The sequence below is a fragment of the Mycteria americana genome, chromosome 9, assembly GCF_035582795.1.
Source record: "Mycteria americana isolate JAX WOST 10 ecotype Jacksonville Zoo and Gardens chromosome 9, USCA_MyAme_1.0, whole genome shotgun sequence".
NCBI classification, from domain to species: Eukaryota; Metazoa; Chordata; class Aves; order Ciconiiformes; family Ciconiidae; genus Mycteria; species Mycteria americana.
In genome coordinates this window covers 6005044-6026284 of record NC_134373.1, presented here as the reverse complement: position 1 = coordinate 6026284, position 21241 = coordinate 6005044, and the positions used below count along the sequence as shown (strand labels likewise).

The 21241-nt window shown below is 41.4% G+C and overlaps 1 protein-coding gene across 3 annotated transcripts in view; it reads left to right on the top strand.

Annotated features, from left to right (window-relative positions):
• The window catches only part of UNC80 (unc-80 subunit of NALCN channel complex), a 132478-nt gene that overhangs the window by 47248 nt on the left and 63989 nt on the right, over positions 1 to 21241 (top strand). For 2 of the 3 annotated variants that reach the window (XM_075512557.1, XM_075512556.1), the window contains exons 23-26: positions 5093 to 5305; positions 9652 to 9787; positions 12341 to 12474; positions 16046 to 16211. In XM_075512557.1, coding sequence (XP_075368672.1) covers positions 5093 to 5305; positions 9652 to 9787; positions 12341 to 12474; positions 16046 to 16211 — 649 coding nt within the window. Of the gene's footprint in view, positions 1 to 5092; positions 5306 to 9651; positions 9788 to 12340; positions 12475 to 16045; positions 16212 to 19756; positions 19961 to 21241 lie in introns of all 3 variants that reach the window. The other variant, XM_075512555.1, reaches the window with a different exon arrangement.

Here is a 21241-nt window from a genome sequence, read left to right as displayed (position 1 = left end):
ACCACGCGTTTATACGTTCTTAACCTTGCACCCTTAGGCTGCAGATTCGAGCAAGTCTGCATTAATATTGGCCCAAAGTTGTTGTTACTATCCATTTACATCTAGCTTTACTGTTTGGACTGGTCCCCGTCCATCTTCAAGTAGACGGGTGTTTTCTTCACCAGTTCCCACTCTTCCTGTTGGAGATTGTTGGCCCTCTGGCTGGAAGCTATGGAAGCAGTGGCTGACAAGAAAGCCTGTCTCATGCTCTCACAGTCAGAAGTGGTTCGTACCAGTCAGGTTGCAGTGAGCTCAGAAGGTGGCTCGGGGAGATAGTCACTCCTGCTGTGTGTGCTGCACAAAGACAACTTCATTCTTCGAGGCTGCCAGGCTGCCATCCCATTACGAATTCTAAACTAACACAGGGAATGTAAAGTGCGTGGGCAGGGAGGCACTCGTTGCTGTCAAGTATGTCACTAAGATCCTTCTGGGGATGTGCTATTCTGTGTGCTAATAAATCAGACGATAAAACAGGTTTAGCAATTATGTCCCTATTGCCTGTAAGTGTCTTATTTATTTTTTAAATTTGCCAAAAGCTTAAGCCACAGACCAACTTACTCTGTGCCCGTGTATGAAGTCCACTGAAAACTACCGGTCAGAGTGAACTGTTTGAAGATGTCTGTTCTGACTTCCAGAGCTGGCTTTTACAAAATAGAGTTTGACTCTGTTTCCTTTCTGCTGAATGATGCAGAAGGCTTTGGAATCAGAATTTGTAGAAGTTCTGCAGCTAAAGATGAAAGAAGCCTTGTTCTAATTACAGACTTGGAAGACTTCTTACAAGTACCTGCTCAGCTGGTATTTTGTCTACAAAGTATTGGAGATATATGGAAGTTAAGAAGTCACATGCACTGTAGGTTTCAAAAGATGACAGCTTGTCATCTCACTGTATTGCTTAATGGCAATGTATGCTGTTAAGGAAAATTCCCACATTTTATGTCAATAGAGCACACCCAACAGAAAACATTCTGTTTGTTTAAGTTCTGTTTTCAGGCTTTTGAAATAATAGTTTGAATCAGGTTTCATGCAAATTAAAAGCTTCTTAAGTCATTTTATCCAGCCTAGTTGCTATGGCAACCTTTAAAAAATGAAAGGCAAACAGCTCCAGTTTCAGTTCTTTCATAAACTTTTTCAGCATGCTTTTTCATGCAGATTTTTGAAATTCCATTCTTATACCGACTTCAAGATCTTTGATCAGCCTGGATGTTTATACAGGTTTGCCACAGTGATTTAAAGAAATTAGAACAATGAAACAAAGGCTGCATCCGTATGGAGGTAATGATTTATTTATATATTAAACTGAGTGTTACCTTAGTTTTAGAAAGTATGTAGTTAACATATTTTCCCAGAAGCAGCATCCATCCTTGACTGAATTTTATAAAACTACAATCAAGTTGTGGCTTTGCAAACATTCAATGATAATTGATAATACGTTGCAGGCAGTTTCATCCTTATGTCACCAGCTTAAATCCAGACTTGGCAATAATAAAATTGATTTTCTTTGCCTTTTTAAGAAACTTTGGAAGTTGAAAGGCAAGTAATACGATATTTCAGTCTGTGGTCAAGTGTCTGCAGAGAGTTCCAATAAACCACTGTCTAGCATTGTATAAAGATGTTACCTAAAGTATCCTGATTAGACTAGTGTAAATGACTCAGGTGGGCAAATACAAGCTTTCCTTTGACCAGTTTAGCAATGTGTGACACCTATCACCATTACACTTCTCCCATAAGATGCGTGAGCTGATGTGTTCTAACATGTAAATCTCTTATCCTTGTTGAAATGCCATAATGGCACTGCTTTATGGCAGGGTTGTGCTTGAGAGGACCTACCAAGTATCGGGAGGGCAGAAGCGAAGTCCAAACTGCAAGAATACTTGCCAGTATCCTGACTCCATGTCACCAGGGGTTTTAGGCAGGCTCTGTTGTTCCCATGTCCCTGTTTCTATAGGAGAAATATTTGTCCGTAGGAGGGCGTATGACCTGGAAGGAAATCAGAGATTGCTCCAAACAGGTCCCCAGAATAGATGACTGGGGACAGAAACAAAGAGCTGCATCATGGATTGTACTTGACCATTTTTAGATATAATCAGAGAGATTTGAAGTAACATTTTTGAAGCAATTCTCCTAGACATTGGATAATAATTTACTCACCTGTCTTCATATACCTGCTAAGCTACTTCTCATGCCAGACTTATCTTGTGGCTAGACAAAGCAGAGCTATCCAGTCAGCATCTTTTGATAGTACTTGAATTTACTTTATTTACTCTAAAAGTAGATTGTTGCTATTTTGCTTTGGTTTTTTTTTCCTTGAAGAGGCCAGTGGAAATTATTTTTTGCTCAAAGTGCCTTTCAGAGTATAAGAAGGGGCACAAGAAAATTACCACTGGTTGATTAGTCTTATAAAATTCATTGTCCTTGAAAACAAAACTGGACCTAAACACTCTGCAGTCGTAAAACTCTGCAGAATCAGCTGTACTTGAACAGTAATGTGATGCTGTAAAATTCCAAATCCATTCTGTATTTGCTCCCTCCCACCCAGGTCATTGCTTTTGCTGTTATTAGTACAAATCAGGGTATCTGTTGAACAGTTCCAATGGGAGTACTTGAAATTTTGTTAAGAAAATGGTGAATTCTTATTTATGTCAATTTATACAGGACAATTTATACAATTTTCAAAATGCAAAGCAATATAGTAGGTCTGATGTTAAAAGTGGACTTATGAACTTGTGAACAAGGCATGGGCAGGCTTGTGAGAGTATTGCTGCTGTGTTAAGTTTTGACAGTGACCATGGTAACTTGTGTTCTTTTCAGCTATGCATCGCCTGCCTGATTCATTTTTCTCCATTTGTGATGTGTTTCTCTGTGGTGTGAATCCATCCTTGTCCATTCTGTCACATCTTCATCTTTCTCTTGCTGCTGCTTCAGGTTTCTCTGAGCCTCAGGTAAGCAATCACAGGGAGCTTGTGCCCCATGATGTTCCGAAAGTCCTCCTTCATGCAGGAGGTCTTTTCAGTGATTTTTAATTTGGAATTCCTGCTCTAGGACACACTCCTCCTCTTCACCCCCCCATCCTCTATATCCTCCTTTAGTTACAATAGTTGAGTACTTCCATAACATTTACAACATGTATCTTTACAAGATTCCTATATGCTAAGAAATTGTGACTTTACCAGTGGTGAACTAAAACAAGAGGAGGCTAAGGCTGGGGCTTCATCTTTTCATGTATGTTTCCATGGTTAAGGTTTTACTCAGCAAGAATAAAAGAATAAAATTCTCACCTATTCTGTGTTCCATATTGCATGTGGGCAATGAGTAATTTGTAATGGTTTTTCCAGGTGCTAGATATTAGTTTTATTCCTGGTTGTCAGTGTGTCTGGCTTCAGATTTCTGCCTTCCTCGTCAGAACATTGGGACAGCTTTAATGTTTTAGTTCAAGAGAATTGCTAAAAGATTGCTATTTTTTTCCAACATTTGAATAAAATATGAGCAAAAAGCTGCAACAGGATGTTGTGTCAGGAAGCAATTAACATATGTTTTCTTGTTAATGTAGACAAAACATAATCCTTTTCTTTGGTTGTTTTTTTTGTTTTGTTTTTTTTTGTTTTTTTTTTTTGCCAGTCCCCTAGAAGGCATGACTTTTTTCAGTCCTGTTGGTCATAATTTCTGGCTGTAAGTTTAGCTGCAGTACAGAATTTCTTAAATCGATTCCCCAACTTTTGGAGCATTGGTCCAAAATTGCTTGCTTTCAACTTTTGATTAAAGCACTATTGGAGACACTCTTTAATAATGTTCCACAGACTATCTTCCATAGTCTCAGGGCCCATCTGCTATTTATGGACCACAGATGAGGAACCTCCCCTTATAAGTAGATGCTGATCTGTTTAAATCATCTCATTAAAGCTGTCAGCATCTAAATGTGTGGAATACACCTGTTTGTGCCCCGTGAAATCCCTGTTAGGGAACCTTTCAAAACCAGCTTGTAAATTGTGGACATGTTGTATTCTTAGTTTTACAACTTGCTGGTCACAGAGATTTTTGCTTGTGAAAATTGCGGGGAGGGTGGGGGGGGAATTAAATGGAAATGAGGAGAACCATTTGCTTTTAGTCACTTCCCTTGTCTGTAAAGATGTTATTTTTGCAGAGTTGTAGACTGCTGGGAAGAAATCTCCTTCCTGAGTCTAAGCTACCCTTTAGGAAACAAATTACAGTCTCCATTTTTGAACATATTTGAGAGTTTCAGAAGCATTCTTTATTGGTCTAACATGGATCCTGCTGGGAGATGTAATACAAACTAAGATACACTCAATATAATTTCTCTCATTAAAGAAAAGTGCTCTGCCCAGCTGGGGGCAGGAGGATTTTCTTCTGGAAAATAGTCAATCACTTCAAAACTCAGCTGCCTGATGTTATGTTTCAGTACTAAATTGTCTGATGCTTGCTAAGGCCATTGAAGTTAGGCCAGCAAACTTTTGTTGACTTATGCCAGTAATGGATTTCACTCTCCATATCTGCTTGTTATAAGTGCAAAATAGCACTCTTCCTAGTTTCAGCAAGCCTCCATTCATGCTTCCACCCCCAAGATGCACAAGCAGAACTTAACATGACAAATGCTAGGATTCACGTGGCCATGCTGCCATTTGCGCTTGCAATATTTGCAGCCTACTAGCGAAGGTGAAAAGAAAACTTGACTCATTCCTCCAGTAGAAGTATCAGATGCATGCTTCTGCTTTTTGGCAGTTACATGGTTTCTGAAAGAAAGGATTACAGAGGGATAGTGAAACAAGGTTGTTTATAAATTTATAATCTGGCTCTTTCTGCCCCTCTAGTGGTTGGACTAAGCATAACTGTTCAGTGTTTATAAGCCTTGGCTTTATTAGCTCAAGAGGTGTGACTCAAGGCAGAGATCCTGGTTTCAGACTCTGATGGAGGGATGGCTCAGTCTGTGCGATTCCATGGCAAACTTGCAAAGCAATTGATTAAAGCACAAAATCCCCTAATGTTCAGAGAGTTTTTACAATGTATTTGTATTTAAGGTGATTTTTTGCAAACATTTCAGGAAGCTCCTGTAGTGGCGAGAGCAGCCCTGTTCCTCGAGTGTGCACGCTTTGTTCACCGCTGTAATCGTGGCAACTGGCCCGAGTGGATGAAGGGCCACCATGTGAACATTACTAAGAAAGGCCTGTCCCGTGGGCGTTCTCCTATCGTGGGCAACAAAAGGAACCAGAAGCTGCAGTGGAATGCAGCTAAGCTCTTCTACCAGTGGGGAGATGTAAGTGTTTGTTTCTCTTCTACTTACATTAAAAAATATACCAAAATGTAAAGGTAATTGGATCCTATGCAGAATTTCAGTTCCAGTAAAATGGGGACTCGTAAGCCTCCCTTCCAACTTGCACTTCACAGCCTGCCAGGATCAGCTCTTCTCCTAATGGAAACAGACTTTGTTAGGACATAACAGTGTCCCCTTCCTTCCCCTCCCTCTGCCATGTTCCCTCTGAGGATCCATTTGGTCCACTCTCCTGTTTCCAGCACTTGTCATATGTGAATGCCTAAGGCAGAGTAAGAGCAGGGGGTGTGATACTACTTGCTTTTTTCTAGCTTCAAAATATTTTTAGCCCAGGGCTGCTTGGATGGATTTCTCTTTGACGTACTTGTTCAGTCTCTCTTTGCACCCATACAAACTGTTAGCACTCATCATCCTTTAGCAAGGAATTCTATGGGGCTACTACATGTCATCTAAAGAACTGTCTCTGTTTTGAGCTTGGCTCCTTCAAGTTTTATTTGATGGTGATCTCTTACCATACTAGGCAATTGCCCTGTCTGGCCCTGTCAGTGCTGCTTGCAATTTCTTTGGAAGCCCACCAGGGTTTACCTGCTGAATGTCTGACGCTTATTGCAAGTCATTTCACACAATTCAAAATAGCGGGAGAAATTCCTTTGACCTCTGTGGTGCCTGTTACATATGTCTATCTGGAAGTGAGCTTTGTGCTTCTCACCTGTTTTCACAAAACCAGAGATTTTTACAGTGAGCATCATGATAAAAAAAAACCAAAAAACCAACCCATAAAATCCAAGGCTCAGGGGAATTTGAAAACCATGTATTCTGCAGTCTTGGGGTACTTACATAAGCCATGTGAAAAAAGCCTTGCTGACCCGTATTCTCCTAGATTAAACCAATGCGTGCTTCTCAGTGGAGCACATTGTAGGGAACCTTGAGCTCGTGCTGACCATGTCAGTGCATTCCCACTGCAAAACACAGCCCAAGGGGAGAACCTAGCTTGGGTCTGAGCACCCAAGCTAATAAGCTTTGTCTCTTGGCAGCTCTCCTCCTTCCATTCCTGAAGCTAATTCAGGGAATGCTACCTGGGCACCCTACTCTCTGTTATGTCTCAAACACAGGTGACTATCTTAATAACAGCATACATACCAAAGTTCCTTGAAAAAGTACATAGTGTGAACGTATTTGCTTCTATATTCCATGAGGTCAACACCTTAGCCTAACCCCTTTGAGGAATCCTTCCAAGTGGAGAACATACAATTACATAGTCCTTGTATTTTTGCATGCATTGCTGACAGTCAGGATTATCCATCTCTGTGTGCACTTCATGCCTCTAGACATTCCTTTTCTTCAGATTCTGACAAAACGGGAGCAAGCAAGTCAGTAACCATTAGAAGCCAGTTAGATTCCCCATCAGCTGCCATTTTTAGAAACTGAAATAGCCTGACCTGGGAAAAGTCCAGGAAGGTTTTCTTTTAGAAATGTTAAAGTACCACCATATGATGCAAGATCACAAGAAAGGAGCTAGGGAGATCTGATGGCAAGCAACTTAGCACCATTCTTTTCCCCTTAACTTTAATGGCACTGTAAGACATATCTGGATGCATTCTCCATGCTAGGAATAGCATGTGTTTGCTAGCTGCTTGGGAACATCCCAGAAGGGAAAGGCATTACTTTTACTTCACTGTAAGGCAGGAGAAGATTTGGAGAGTAGTCTTTACCGTGCAAATTTCTTTTCTTTTACTGCAAGGCGTCCTACCACCCATGAATATTTCTGTTTCTTCTCACTGGAGGCTAGGACAGTATAATTACCCACAGCATCACCGGCCCCCAAACAGACTCATGCTTTAGGATTTGGTCTGCACCTAGCACTGCTGAGGTGCAGTTCCTTTATGTCCTTTATGTTGAATGCTGGGCAAGGCTGGTCCTCTGGCACTGCTTTTACCTCCCAGAAGCTCTTTCAGATGAAGGTGGCTGCAAGCATAAGTGGCAGCCACCAGCCAAGCCTGTAGGGCTGGGACCCTGCAAGTTGTGCTCCTCAGATGGCTGCTTTTGTTGGCTCTGACCAGATTCCAACCAGGTAGGCTGAACTGTGAGCAGAAACAGCTTTCTGTGGCTGTACTACAGGCACCTGCTGCAGAACATGATGCCGTTTCTGTGTGTTAACCTGCCCATTTCACCGTGGGCAATATAAGCATGAAGGGCAGAATGACAGTGCACTCACATAGCTCCTAAAGAAGCTCCAGTACCAAGAAGGTGGGATACCTCCCCCAGCCCATCTCTGCCTCCATGCTACCAGATCCTTGTCAACACTACAGCACACCATCCTTGCTGCGTGGTGGCAGCAGGGCTGCTGCTCTGGAGTGAAGATCCTTGGACAAAGAGAGAAAAATGTATTAGTCTCTGAATGCACTGAGGCCTTGTTCTGTTTTTTTCTTGCAGTAAATAAGGCTGGAAATTTGTGCTAATTATGGATCCTTACTTGTCCGTCATTGCTTGCTAGTTATGATATACAGTGCTATTGTCAAAGTTTAGTGAGACCAAGAATGAATGTAAAACCTTTTTTCCCCACCCAACTCCTTTAATTCAGCCTCCCTAACAGCCATCAGAGGATAACAGTGGTAAACCCTTTCCACATGAGGTGGGATTTGGTCTGCCTCTAACAGTGATGAGCCTATTGAATCATGCAATATCACTTGTTATGCTGTCTTTTTAAATAATACAATGTTAAATCTATTCTGATCAGGTTAGTCTGTCACTTCCTTTGGCTTCTTCTGTTAAGAGGCATTTTCTTTTAAAGTGTGGCATGCTCTCTGTTTGCTAGGAAAACCAAGGATAATTCATGCAGATAATACGTGTTAGGAATTCAGTGCTCATTAGTTAGGATGCTGTGGGATTATGTATGATTACTTTAGTATTAGGGTGGACAACATAATATAAATAATATGTGATAAATTACTGCTTTGCGGAGAGGCAGGCAGAACATTTCTTCCTTTAAATGCCTGAAACATGAAAGGGGAAAAAATTGTGAGAGATGTGGAGTTTATTTAGCAATGTTCAGGCTCACAGATAGCTGAGATTGGCAACTATTTGCATCAGCTTGAAAACCACAACAATACCACCTTATTCTCTTCATGTAGCAGTCTATGCTCTTCATTGTTGCTGGATTTCAGAGGAACTGCTTAGTAGGAAGGAAGAAGAGCCATACTAATACCTGTTTGTGACTGTTTATCTATTCCGGCTTTGCTTCGGTTGAGATGGGAAAATGCCATCAAGTGCTGGCATGACCATCAGTGCTGACTTGTAGAAGATTCAGAAATCCTCTGTAATATCTTTTTCTGAAACTATCCCAAAACCAAGGAGACCAAATGGCAAGTGCTGATGAAATCTCAGTAATTAAACACATTTCCTCCCTCACAAAGTGATGGCATCACAGGATAAAGTTTTACATACTTGTCTGTGTTCTCTTCACCTATCTGCAGCAAAGAAAATGAAGAAAATCCTTAAGAGCTCTGAAGTGTCTTAGCAGGAAAGCATTCGTCTTGCTTACACACCCTCATCTGTAGCTTTGCTGACAGCACCGTGAGGGCTGTTTACACGCTGATAATGATGCTGGCAAACAGCCACGAATAAATGATCAATGCTTTTCTGGAGAATGTAACAATATTCAGTGGAAATCTGTCTGTGTTCTTTACATGGATCCCCTCTACACCATTACCCATGCACCTTCCCAGCTTTTAGATGCATACTGTCAGCTCATTTTTGGAAAGTGCATCAGGCAGTCTCTCCTTTAAAGATGGAAGCAGGCTTTCCCATGGGCATTCAACATTTTTGTGGAGGAAACAGGGACTGTTACTGGATTCCTAAGTCACAAGATAGTTTCTCAAATGGAGTTTAAGTTCTTAAACAGTTTCTTAAATATTCTCAGTATTCTCAGACTTAACAAAAATCTGGCACACATATATCAACGGGAGAAAGAAAAGTGGAAGAAATTTATACAAAATAATGACCTAATCTCCTCCTGCCTATCATGTGCTGGTTTGGGGATTTTTTTTTTGTTATTTAACCAAATCTGCAAAAATTTTTCATCCTGAAATTTGGTGCTGTTTCCAAATTTTGGTTGAAAAAAGGAGGGAAATAAATTATGGTTTTGGTAGCAATTGATCTTCTATCATCCCTTTCTCTACTTTACTGCATTTTACAAGCAATAAAAATAAAGCCAGGACATTCTGTTCTGGCTGGAACATCTCCACAACCCGCATGGGGCAGAGCCCTTGACCACCAGTGAGCTGGGCTGAAATTCTCACCTCCTTGTGCTTTCTCTTTCTCCCTGTCTGCAGGCAATCGGTGTCCGCCTCAATGAGCTGTGCCATGCTGAGAGTGAGAGCCCTGCCAACCTGCTGGGCCTCATTTATGATGAGGAGACCAAGAGGCGCCTGAGAAAGGAGGATGAGGAAGAAGACTTTTTAGATGACAGTAAGGAGACTCCCTTTACTACAAGAACCCCCGCTTGTAAGAATCTCTGCTTTAGGAGCACTTAATTTTTCTTCTCTTTTCATCCTTTTGCCACCCAGCTGTATTTCCCAGTCCCTCACCTTCACCCCAGCTTCCTCCCCTGTTCTTTCCGTGCCTGGATGTACAACATGACAGATGGGTAGCAGCACCGAGAGACTTTGAAGGAAAAGGGGGTGAACCCCAGCAGTGAGTTGCAATTCCTGTATACTGGCAACTGCAATTATAAGCAGGGTACTAATTTCTTGAGTCTTGCTGTCACCTGAGTGCCAAAAGTGATTCAGACTCCCATTCTTCCCAGTTATTTCTGCCGAAATATTTGTGTAAGATCAGCTGCTTTTCTGTTTCTTAACATTGAAGAGTCACCTCCTCACCTGATGTGAATTGGCACAGCTCTACCAAAGGCTTTTAAATCTTGAGTTCAGTATATTTGTCTGATTCTCAGGCAGAAATATAGCACAGTGGTATAAAAAGTATCATTAAAAACCTGTATAACAACAAGATGACTAAAACACACACATTTGTGCGTGTGTGTACATACGGGGGGGGGGGGTGTCACAGATCAGTGATTCTGAAAGACTAGATAGGCATGCAAATTATAACACACCCTGTGAATCAAAATGAATTAAGTCAAAACACATAGTGTAGTAGGTGTAGGTGAAGGTGGTAACAAACATTATGTCCTCTCCAGACACCATTTGTATATATGTGTGTGCTGTAACGTACTGGTTCCTGTGTACATGTACTGTTGTTCACCATTGGATGTAGTGTGCTAGCACTGTTTATGTATCTTCTGGTTTCTTTTTCTGTGGTTCTGTGTTTGTTCTTATCACTGCATAAAGGCCAACTTCAGGGTAGAGAGGAGTAGGTGGGAGCAGTGAAAAGGCACTTGTGGGAAGTGATCTCAAGAGAAGGTATTGGCCCTAAGCTAGACCTTCACATGTGCCAGTACGTGGTGTGCCAGCACTAGCAGCTACATGAATGTGGGTGGCTGTTCTGGATATTTTATTGGCCCTTTAAGAGATATAACCAAAGCAGGAGAGTGCCCCCAAAATTTTCCCTCTCCTGAACCATGAATGACTTTTGAAAGGTGAAGAACAACTGCATTCCCATGACCAAATGACAGAATAGTCTTTCTTGTCCCTGTTCAGCCACTGATAAGGCACTCATAAGGGGATGCAGAGCTGCTTTAAAAGGATGGTCTAAGACAAGCAAACAGAGAGAACAGGTTGTGGTCTAGAAAGCCATGTAAAAGCTCAAGTATTCTCCTGGAAGCCAGGGTCTGAAAATAACCGATCTGCATTCTTGGTGAAGGCAGAGATTTTTCAAAAACTGCCCTGTATGCTGTAGGGAGTAGACTGAGGAGCATAAAATATGCAGTTGGATATTCCATTACACTGTACGTCTCATCTGTATTTTGATAGTACAGGTTATTTTAGTCCCTACAAAGTCCATAATTCATTACTGGTAACATGTACAGAGGAATTAGCAAACATCACAGAATTAATCTGGTTTTATCTGATCCCTGCGGTGTCTTCTCACTTGTTTGGTTTGGACTATTTCTTTGCAGAAAGTAATTAGATCACACATGGGGGAAAGCAAGTGAAAACATAAATCTTTCTGAAATGTAGGTAGATGGTAATACCAGGCATTATTAAAAAATGGGTGTGGTTAGTTGTTGTCACAACTAATTTTTTTTATTTACTTTTTTTGCTGTCCATTATACTAAATAGTATTTTTCAAATTGATCAAGCACTGAGGAATCCTTCATCCTTTTCAAGCTTTGAGTGGCATTAGATGGGTTACAAAGTGTTGGGCTATTGAAGCTGATTGTTTAGACTCAGTAGAGACAAAATTCAAGTATTTCAATAATCCCTCTTCCCTTTCCCCCTTTGTTTTAGGTTAAGCATTTGAATGTATAATTTGATTAAGCAGTTTGATTTTTTTTTTCCTTGATTATCTCTAAATAGCATTTGCATTCTGTGCATAAATAAAGAAGCCTGACTTAAAGGAGGCTGTCCTTTCCAGTTATCAGGGTAGTAATTAATAATAGGCACAGTACCTCTTTGCTGGCTAGTCATAGCTCCATGTATTTTGAGAAATTTTCCTATATTTTAAAGTGGTTCTTTTCTAGAACTGCAGAAGATTCAGCTGAATGCAAAACTGTAAAGGGGAAGAAGGGTATCTACTTCTTAACCTGTATTTACTTTAAATGAGGTGTGTACAAAATGCTGTAAGATCATGTTAGTTTAGTAGATACTCCACCATAATATACTATAATACATACTATAGTACACTATAGTGTGTTAGTACTATTGCATGTGCTGGTAAATACATGGATTGATATTTGTTTGACTATGTTCCTTTTAGTGTAGGAAAAGTAGCATAGATAGAAGTCTGGGTTTTATTCTTTTTTAGTGCAGCTTGCATTGTGCACCATATGTGAAAATGTCCATCACCTCTTGGTTCCAGATTTTGTATCATCTCCTTGCTCACCATAGAAATATTTTTTCCTAGGCACTGTGAATCCTACCAAATGTTGTTGTCCTTTTGCACTGAAAATGGCAGCCTGTCAGCTTCTCCTGGAGATAACCACTTTCCTTCGAGAGACCTTTCCCTACATGCCCAGGCCACGTACTGAGCCTCTTGTGGTAAGTGGACAATACACACTGGAGAGGGAGCCATGCCCACAGAAGTCGATGGGCTCTGTGCCGGTCTGAGGAGAGGCAGGGTGGGGTAATAACTCAAGTGGATCTCTGATGCAGGGAGAAAGGAGACGATGTCTGGTGAACAGAAGATGGGCAGGGCACATGAAATGGGTTGATTAAGAAGATAGGACTGTGGAAGCACAACATGTACTGGAAGTTCAAGAAAGTTTCAAAATAGAGAAGAGGGCAGCGGATGGATTAAGAAATTGAGTGTGGGGGACCTGAGAGGTGTGGGAGATGGACTGCAGGAAGTGACAGCTCACGTGCTACCTAGCTGATTAGGAGGCCCAGTTGACAGAGAACTGAACAGGGCAGTTAGGAGAAAGAGAAGAGGATGGTTTACAGAGAATTTGCTGGAGCTTAAAAGTTGCAGATTTTTGGCTTGGGTTAGACAATAGAATTGAAGGGACTTGGGGAAGAAAGGAAAGGAACAGAGACAAAGAAGCAAGGAAAGAAATAAACTTCTATGAGACTGAGAGAGACACGGGCAAATCCTGGCATAAATAGTAAGCTAAATGACTGATTAGGTGACAACTAATTTTGTGAATAGCAGAACCCATGAAACCTGATTTCCAGTGATTCATTCTTGTGTGGATTCTCTTATGTCTAATAATGTGGTTTAACATTGCCTTCAGCCTGTTGTTTCACAAAATACACAGGCACTCACTTACCTTTTGTCAGACTGGGCTGAAGGAGACCATCAGCTTCAGAGGTGGTTAACATGGAATGAGATGAGAATTGAATGGCAGACACACAGTTTCATCTTTTAAGCCTAATTTCTTTAGGAAATCAGGATAAAAATTATAAAGAAAAAATGAGAGGTTTCCAAGTGAACATGAAGGATTTAGCCGTACTATTCTGGTTTTTGTTAATGACAGACAGAGATTAAATTTTGCTGATGACAATTGTGCTTGACAGGCTGATTTGGCTGGGCATTATTGTAATTAGGTTCTGAAATTGGTTTCAAAGGCTGTAGGTGACCTATGATGAAGTGACTCAGCCCCCAGCTATGCAAGAAGGGCAATTTTAAAAAACAGGGATAAATTCAGCAGGAGTCTTCCTAAACACTTTGTTGATATTTTTACCACTTAATAAATGACTGCATCCAAAAGCAGGGTAATACCAGGGTTTAGAATTCATCTCAGTGAACTAATTAGGCTTGGAACTAAGAATATGTTGGGTAATGAAGGTCAACAGAAATTTGTGCTTTTGTGCCAGACAGAAATACAGCTGATTAATAGCTTTTCAGACTTGCATATGGGAGAGAAGGAGGAGTAATTATTCTGTGATGCATAGGCAGAAGAAACCTTAAGGTCACGTTATGCAAGAGCCTATTAGAGAAAATGGCCATAGAGTGCTTCTTTTAACTTTGTATGGGGAGGGGGGGAAGAGCCAACAACACTCCAGATTAAAATATTAAGTCTCTGTATTTATGAAGTGATGCTTTCTTTCCAAGAGAATCAGGTGCATAATGTTATGGTCCATAAAGCTGAAATTCCAGTAGAGCAATCTCACTTCCATTGGTGTTTGCAGGCATACCTGTTCCATATATATGAGCACAGACTTAGCAGCCTTGAAGAACTGAAGCGTTTGCAACTGAACTAGTCCATCCAGACTTACCAGGCTGAGAGCATAAGCACCCTTACCTATGTCTGAGTGAGGCAGGCAGTCCTGACTGAAGTTTCAATCAAAGCTTTTTACTGAAGCTGGTGGAGCAGACACAAGCTCACTTTGCAAATGGCTAGGAGTGATGAATATATTCACTTGAAGCCTAGTGCTGCCACAGTAGAGCCAGAGAACTGGAACTTGTCATTTGCTGTGGTGGAAAGTCATTCATTTTAGCTTAGCAGTTGCTGAAGATAGATAGAGTCAGACTAACTGTGTGCTAAAAGGATGTATTTAATTCTGTCAGTTAATTTGTGGGTGCAGCAATTTCCAATGTAAGCATGTTGACAAACAGCTGGGAGGAGTAATATGTTTAAACACTCCAGGGAGGGGAACTCTGACCGTGCCTTAGGAATATACCTGTACTGCTCAGCTTATGCATGCTAATTTATGAAGCTGCTGTAATTCAGACAGATTTGATCACAGATTTTTATCCTGAAATGCTTTAGCCTTTGTTTCATATCCTAAACTGTGTTAGATACGTTTTAAACTATTTACATGGAAGTTTTCAATGCTAGAGATACTACAAATCATTATTTTAGGCACCCACCTTTTTATATCCCAGTTTTTGTTATTGAGCAAAGTCAAAATATTTCCCTTATGACAATCAGGTGTTAGCTTTTCTGACAATCATTTATGATAATTTTCCCTGGAGATGCAAAGCTGACTGCAAATGGTTTGGGCCCTTCGGCTGGTGTTAGGCTAAGTGGACCCATTTCAACACAGCTCAGTCTAGAATATATGTTTGAGAAAACCTTTTTTTTTTCCAAACCAACTCTTAGAGTAGCAGACTTTGTCACTGCCCAAGTAGCTCCCAATAACTTCTATAGGAGTTTTGTATGCAAATTCCCATATGAGATCTCTTGAACCTACAGAATTTTATCTGGAATAACTATTTTGGATAATTTCAGTGATGTTATCATTCACATTCATCAGCCGTTTACTCACAGCAAGGAGCTTTGTGTCATCTTAGATTCAGCTAGTTACATTTTGGGTGGGGAGATCTCAAAGCTGATGACAGCCCCAGTCAAAAGGCACAAATGATGTTCTTAAAGAGCCCGGCATTTTAACTGTGTCTGCCAGCGTGGCAGTTCAAAGTCTTTCTTTCACTTTTTCTATCTGTGGTTAGAGAAAGCAGATGATAATCCCTAGCTTGTGGAATCTTAGGACTTTTGCTTTTTTGGCCCAAATTGGTAGCCAGTAGGTGGCACAAATGGTGCCATTTCTGTTAATAGGAGAAAATGATGGTGCAAACTACCTTCTCTCTGGTGCAATGCTGTTTATTTTCCAGAATTTAAGTGTGGCCAACATTTGTATTACTCCCTGTTTTCCACTGTGTCCTTTCAGCCTGATCTGCACACAGAAAGCTTGCTCTGGGCCATGCTGTCGTGGCTGTCGCACTGTCAGCTAGCTTTCTCTCAGCTTTTCTGCCTCTGATGAGTACAGTGGCAATGCATTCCCTAATCAACCACAAGGAGCCTTTTGGAGTAGAGACCTAACCATCCACCCGGCATCTTGGGCAACAGCCACCTTTTATTGCCACCTATCCATTAGGCACCATTTATGTGTTGTCCCCCTCATGAGCCTGCAGACAGGGTGCCAATTCACTCAGCAGTGTTAACCAGAAATGTATGTTAACACCTGTTAAGTCTTCCATCCTGACAGCGTGGCTCAGCGTGCTGCAAGCCCAAAGAGTAGTTGGATTAGAAAGTGTCAGGGTAGATGAAGAACTGCATGATAGAAATAAATTCCCATCTGAAGCAGTTCTTCCTGAAGCTTCTATGGTTGCAGTGAAAAGCATGGGGGCTCATAGTGCTTGCACATCTGTGTGGTCTGCATACTGCTACAGGATCTAGAGAGCTGCAGGCTGCGTCTGGACCCGGAGATGGACCGGCACAGGTATGAAAGAAAGATCAGCTTTGCTGGGGTTCTGGATGAAAATGAAGATTCAAAGGATTCCCTGCACAGCAGCAGCCACACCCTCAAATCTGAGGCTGGCTTCGAGGAGAAAAAAGGTTTGTCAGCCCAATAAGGCTTTTGTATTCTCAGGGCTTGTGAAGTGGCGCTTGATTTTATGTTTTCATTTGCATAGACTGTGTTAAAAAGCAGGCAGCCATGGAGTCACGTGGCTTTGAATCATTTCTGAGACGCTTCTGGCCTTCAGGGTTCAATATAACAAATGTGAGAAGCAAAGATGTTAAATTTTTGTGTTAGCAGTGTTAGCATAACACTGCTATGACTGAAACCAATTGAGACCATTGCAAGATTTCTAAAAAGGATGCCTTGTTTGAAACTGTCTCTCAGTGGGATGCTGAGAGAAGCTTCACTATTTGATTCACTTTAAAAATAAAGATCAAAAGTGTTCTTGTTTGTTTTTTATTCTGATTACAGTATTTCATTTTGGGAAAACCACAGATAGGAGGGAAGATTGGGATCTTTCTGTGAAAATCTGTACTGGTTTGGAAGTCATGGCATCTCACAGAATTAGTGGTTGATCACTTGATCTCTTGAATTCTTTGCTACCACATGAAAAACACACACCTATGTGGCTTTTGATGGCTAGCAGATTAATGTTACCAACATACTGTATACTGTACAAGCAAACCTCAAGCTCACTGTGTTTGCTGAGAACAGCAGATTGTTTCCATTTTTGAGCCATCTCATGCAAAACTCACATACTATCTGATGGTACAAGTGTTGCAATACAATATACAGTCATCGTGTGTATTTGCAATTAGAGGCTACACTGCCAGTTACCTGTAAATTATTCTCCCTCTAACAAGTTTTCTAGAGCTGTTTAAATTCTGTCTCATAATAGTCATATAAAGGTGCAGATGTTTGAATGATAATTTTGATGATTGTTTGAAAAGGATAAATGTTTGATGACTGTTTGAAAAGGATGGAGTCTGTGGCTGGTTATCCTCTAGGAACTGCAATGTGTTTTAATGATTCAGAGGAGCTTTTATTGACTTCAGGAGGCTTTGCATAAATGTTGCATTGTCTTCAGCTGTGACCCTGCCACAATTACTGGAGAAAATATTAGAACTGCTTCCAAGACTTACATGGTGTACAGCTGCCTCCAAAATTGTGTCAGGTGGGACAGTTACTCCTGTGAAGACAGCTAGGTATCCACCTAAGAAAGGTGAGCTGGATAAATTCTTGCTCAACCTCATTTTTTGTACCTTTGGCATACTGGCAGCCCAGAGAAGCACACAGCCTTATGGTCTGATAGTCCAAGATCAGTGGGATAAGATGTCTCTAACTATTTAGATGAGGAAAAGCTTGGTTTTGAGGTTGGGTTTTTTTGAAGATAGTTATGACAATTACTTGAAACCACTTTTCAGCCTCTCAGGCAGCAGTCCCACCCACTGAGATGTTACCTGAGTGGGAGAATCCCTACAAGCACGCAGTCCTGCTGGAAAATGCTGGTGGCTGGTCTCTAACTATGCTATTTTTCTTAGAGACAATGCTGACTTAGGTTTTCCTTCATGTGTTACTGAGCTACAGGCATAATGCAGAATTGAGTTATTTTTGCAAATATAGTATTAACTTTCTGCATCCTTGACTCTGTTAAACTACATTTTCCCTGCAGTTTCAGTTGAGTTTTTTTTCCCATGCTCCCTTTTCCCTAAGCTGTCATGTAGTATTCCTTTACTAAAGCTGCCTCTTTAATACATTTTAGAGATGGGAAAAGTGAATATGGTAGGAATGCTGAATCCTAACATACTAATATACTCTAGCAAAAATGTATTTGCAGTATTTTGGAAGCTAAATAAATGCAAGATAATGTTATATTTTAAAATTACAATAATTATGTTCTTTTCTCTGGCCACAGCACATTCTTCTGGGCACCCACCTGGGCCAAACATAACAGATGCAGAGGCATCTTTTGTAATCTGCACTTTTCTAGATAAGAAAATGTTGTTGTGTGAATGTAACTAAATTTTGCTCGCCTGCAGTGACAGGTTTCTTTATCTCAACCTCTTTGATGAGTACTAATCTGTTTCCTTTCATCTTTTCCGGAGTGTTAAAAACTTTGCTCTCATTGCTCACCCCAGGCGTGACTTAACAGCTATCCAAAAGCTACAAGTTTACTGTATAGAATCTGCTCCAGGTAGGTCTGAAATACAGACATTAAAGCTAGGTAGATGCAGGCTCTCAGAGGATTGTATGTACTATTTGGGTGCTAAAATGGGATTCTGCAGACTTCACGAAATGCAGTTAAAAGTGCTTAAATGGTTTGGCTTCGGGGGAACTGAGCCACTGTATGGGGGCTGATCTAAACAGAATTCAAGCAGTAGTGATTGCTAAGGAACTCAGCATGGTCACTTGGAGGGAGATTCCCTGGTTACTCAACAGTGATTTGCCCAGCCGATTCATGAGGACTGAGGAGTAGCTTTCAAAACCTATCCAGCTGTCTTCGGCCAGGACGTTAGCCACTGGAAATGGGAGTGGGAATTGGGTTCTGGAGGAATTAGGGCCATTCTCAGGTGTGTTTGATTTTTCCTGAAGCCAAAATACAATTCCATTAAAATATTTTTCTTACCCGTGGTATCCAAAAAGCTGTATCCTGTTCGTTCTCAACAACACACCAAAAGGTAATCGATCACACGTGGCCTTGCCTGATTAGATCTGCAGTAAAATGACTGAGTGTTGCAACATTTGGACTGACATATTGCCATGTACTGCCTTTGAACTAAGAGGAGAATGAAAGTGCAAACGGTTGGTGCTTTGAACATTGAACCATTTCATGTCTGTGCTCATCAAAAATGCAGAGTGTCAATGGATGTTGTTAATGCCTGAAAGCTGCTGATTTGTCTGAAGGAGAGGATCTACGTGCTCCCGTTTCCTCTAAAGCATTCTAATGATGAAGAGTAACATGCAGAGACACGGATTTATGCAAATCTTACTTCAAAGAAGTCTTGCGTGCTAACCTCATGAAGCAGACTACCCTTCTGCAGTCACACGTGCTGTATGAATAAATAATTGATCCTACTGCAGAGCTCAGTGAGGTTTACTGAACCCAGGGCCACAGGAAAATAGGTTTGTCCATGGGGCCTTGTTCATGCTTGGGATTCAGCCATCTATCCCTAGCAAGAGGTGATTCTGCACTAATGTAAACCCCAGGGGCTGGCAAAGAAAACTGCAATTTACATCGATTGGGCAGATCCTGTTTCCTGGCAGCAATTGATTCAAATTGGTGTGAATCGTAGGTTTTCCTTGTCCACGTTTTGGGTTTCTGTTAGAGCAGCTGACTCTACTTGCTGGTGGTTGAACAAGGGCTAATTCCAAATACAGACAAGGCCTGAGGTGACGTACCAGGTCTCCAGGAAATGAGGTGCCGAACACATTTCTGTAAAGCATCTTTACTGCCTGCTTGACAGAGCTGCATTGGCGGTGGCTTTGGAGGGAGCCTCTGGCCCCACATTCCTTGGTAGAAGACGCTGCAATACAGGCTGGCAGCAAAGGGTCGGGAGGGAGGGGAGGGCCAGGATATCTTTCTTTTTTAAATGGGGAAAAATTAAGGGGAAAAAAGTCCTCTTTTATTCTTTTAATACAGTTCCCAGCAGGAAGATCAGGATAGGAGGCTCCCGCTTGCTCCAGATTAAAGGAACCCGCAGTTTCCGGGTGAAGAAGGGGGGTTCCCTTTCCAGCATTCGCCGGGCCGGCAGCCTAAAGAGCACCAAGTTATCACGGCAGGACTCAGAGTCTGAGAATGAGGAGCTGCAGCTGTCCCACAGCAGGGACACTGTCACTGATATAGGTAACTTAGACGAGTGGGTGGAAAGGGAGGGGACAATAGGCAGGACCTAAACTCTTGATGTGATTGCAGCAGAGCTAGACATGACAAGAGACCCCCACCCCATCAGGCTAGGAAAAACCGAGAGTCCTCTTCAGGGACTGCCTGAACTAGGGCCTGGGAGGAACATGGTTCAAATCCTGGGTGCAGCGTCAGCTCCATGCACAGGTTGTCAATTCAGAGCTCCGTGTTAGAGCATGAACTCTTGGAATGCTGGTGCCTGCCAGCCAAACGCTTGCTGTCTTTAGGGGAGCACATGCACGTGTGTGTATGCACATACACACACCCCTACATCATATGATATAATGAATACATGAGGTCATATGATATTTTATTGTCCATATTAACAGATAGGATATATATATATGTACAGACATACACTTCATATTCTGTGTAGCATATGATGCCACAGGCATGTCGTATGACATGTAATATATATATTCCTATATGTAGAACATAACATGTACATGCTACATACTATATTTATACATATTGGCATATACATATATTTTTACAGTTTACAGATGCCTGCCTTAGTCTTCAAAAGATGGATCCCTGTATATTTCTCTTATGGAAACCAAATGTGCATCCTGCCACAAGAAATCTCCGTCACAGTTGAACTAAAGGGGCTCCCTCTGCTAGGGGTGTTAACCAAAAACTACGGGTTGGATACATTTGCAGCTGAAATAACCTCCCAAGCTTAATGGCCATTTCTATGTTGCCCAAAAGATGCTTCAGTAGGTGAACATGGAGAGTGGGATTGCCTGTTCTGTAGACTTTGGCAAGTCACAGTTCACTTAAAGAGGAGAAAGAAAGGATTAACCAGAGTTCATCCCCAGCCATCTCTTAACAGCATTAATGTTAGTATTACAGGAGGCCCATAGGTTATGAAATGGCTAGAGTAAACACGGGGATCAGTGAAGTTCCCAGAGAAATCGCTCCCTTGCCTGAGTTCTTTAGAACTAGTGTGCTAGAATCAGGATTTTTTTCCCCTTTCATCCCCATGACGTTAGCAGTTTCCATGGGCAATTAGCAGTGACTTTGCCCATTGGCATTTCCAGTTGGATGCCACTTCTGGTTGGATTTTTGTTGACGTTTTTAACCACAGAGCCCAGTCAATGCAGATCACTAAGCCAACCATTTGCAGCATCTGAATGGTGCAAAGAATTTGGTTCTGATGTTTTTAATTTACCTTCTCCCCTTCCATTAAAGAAAAAAGTGGGGAGGGAGCAGTGTTTGCTACTA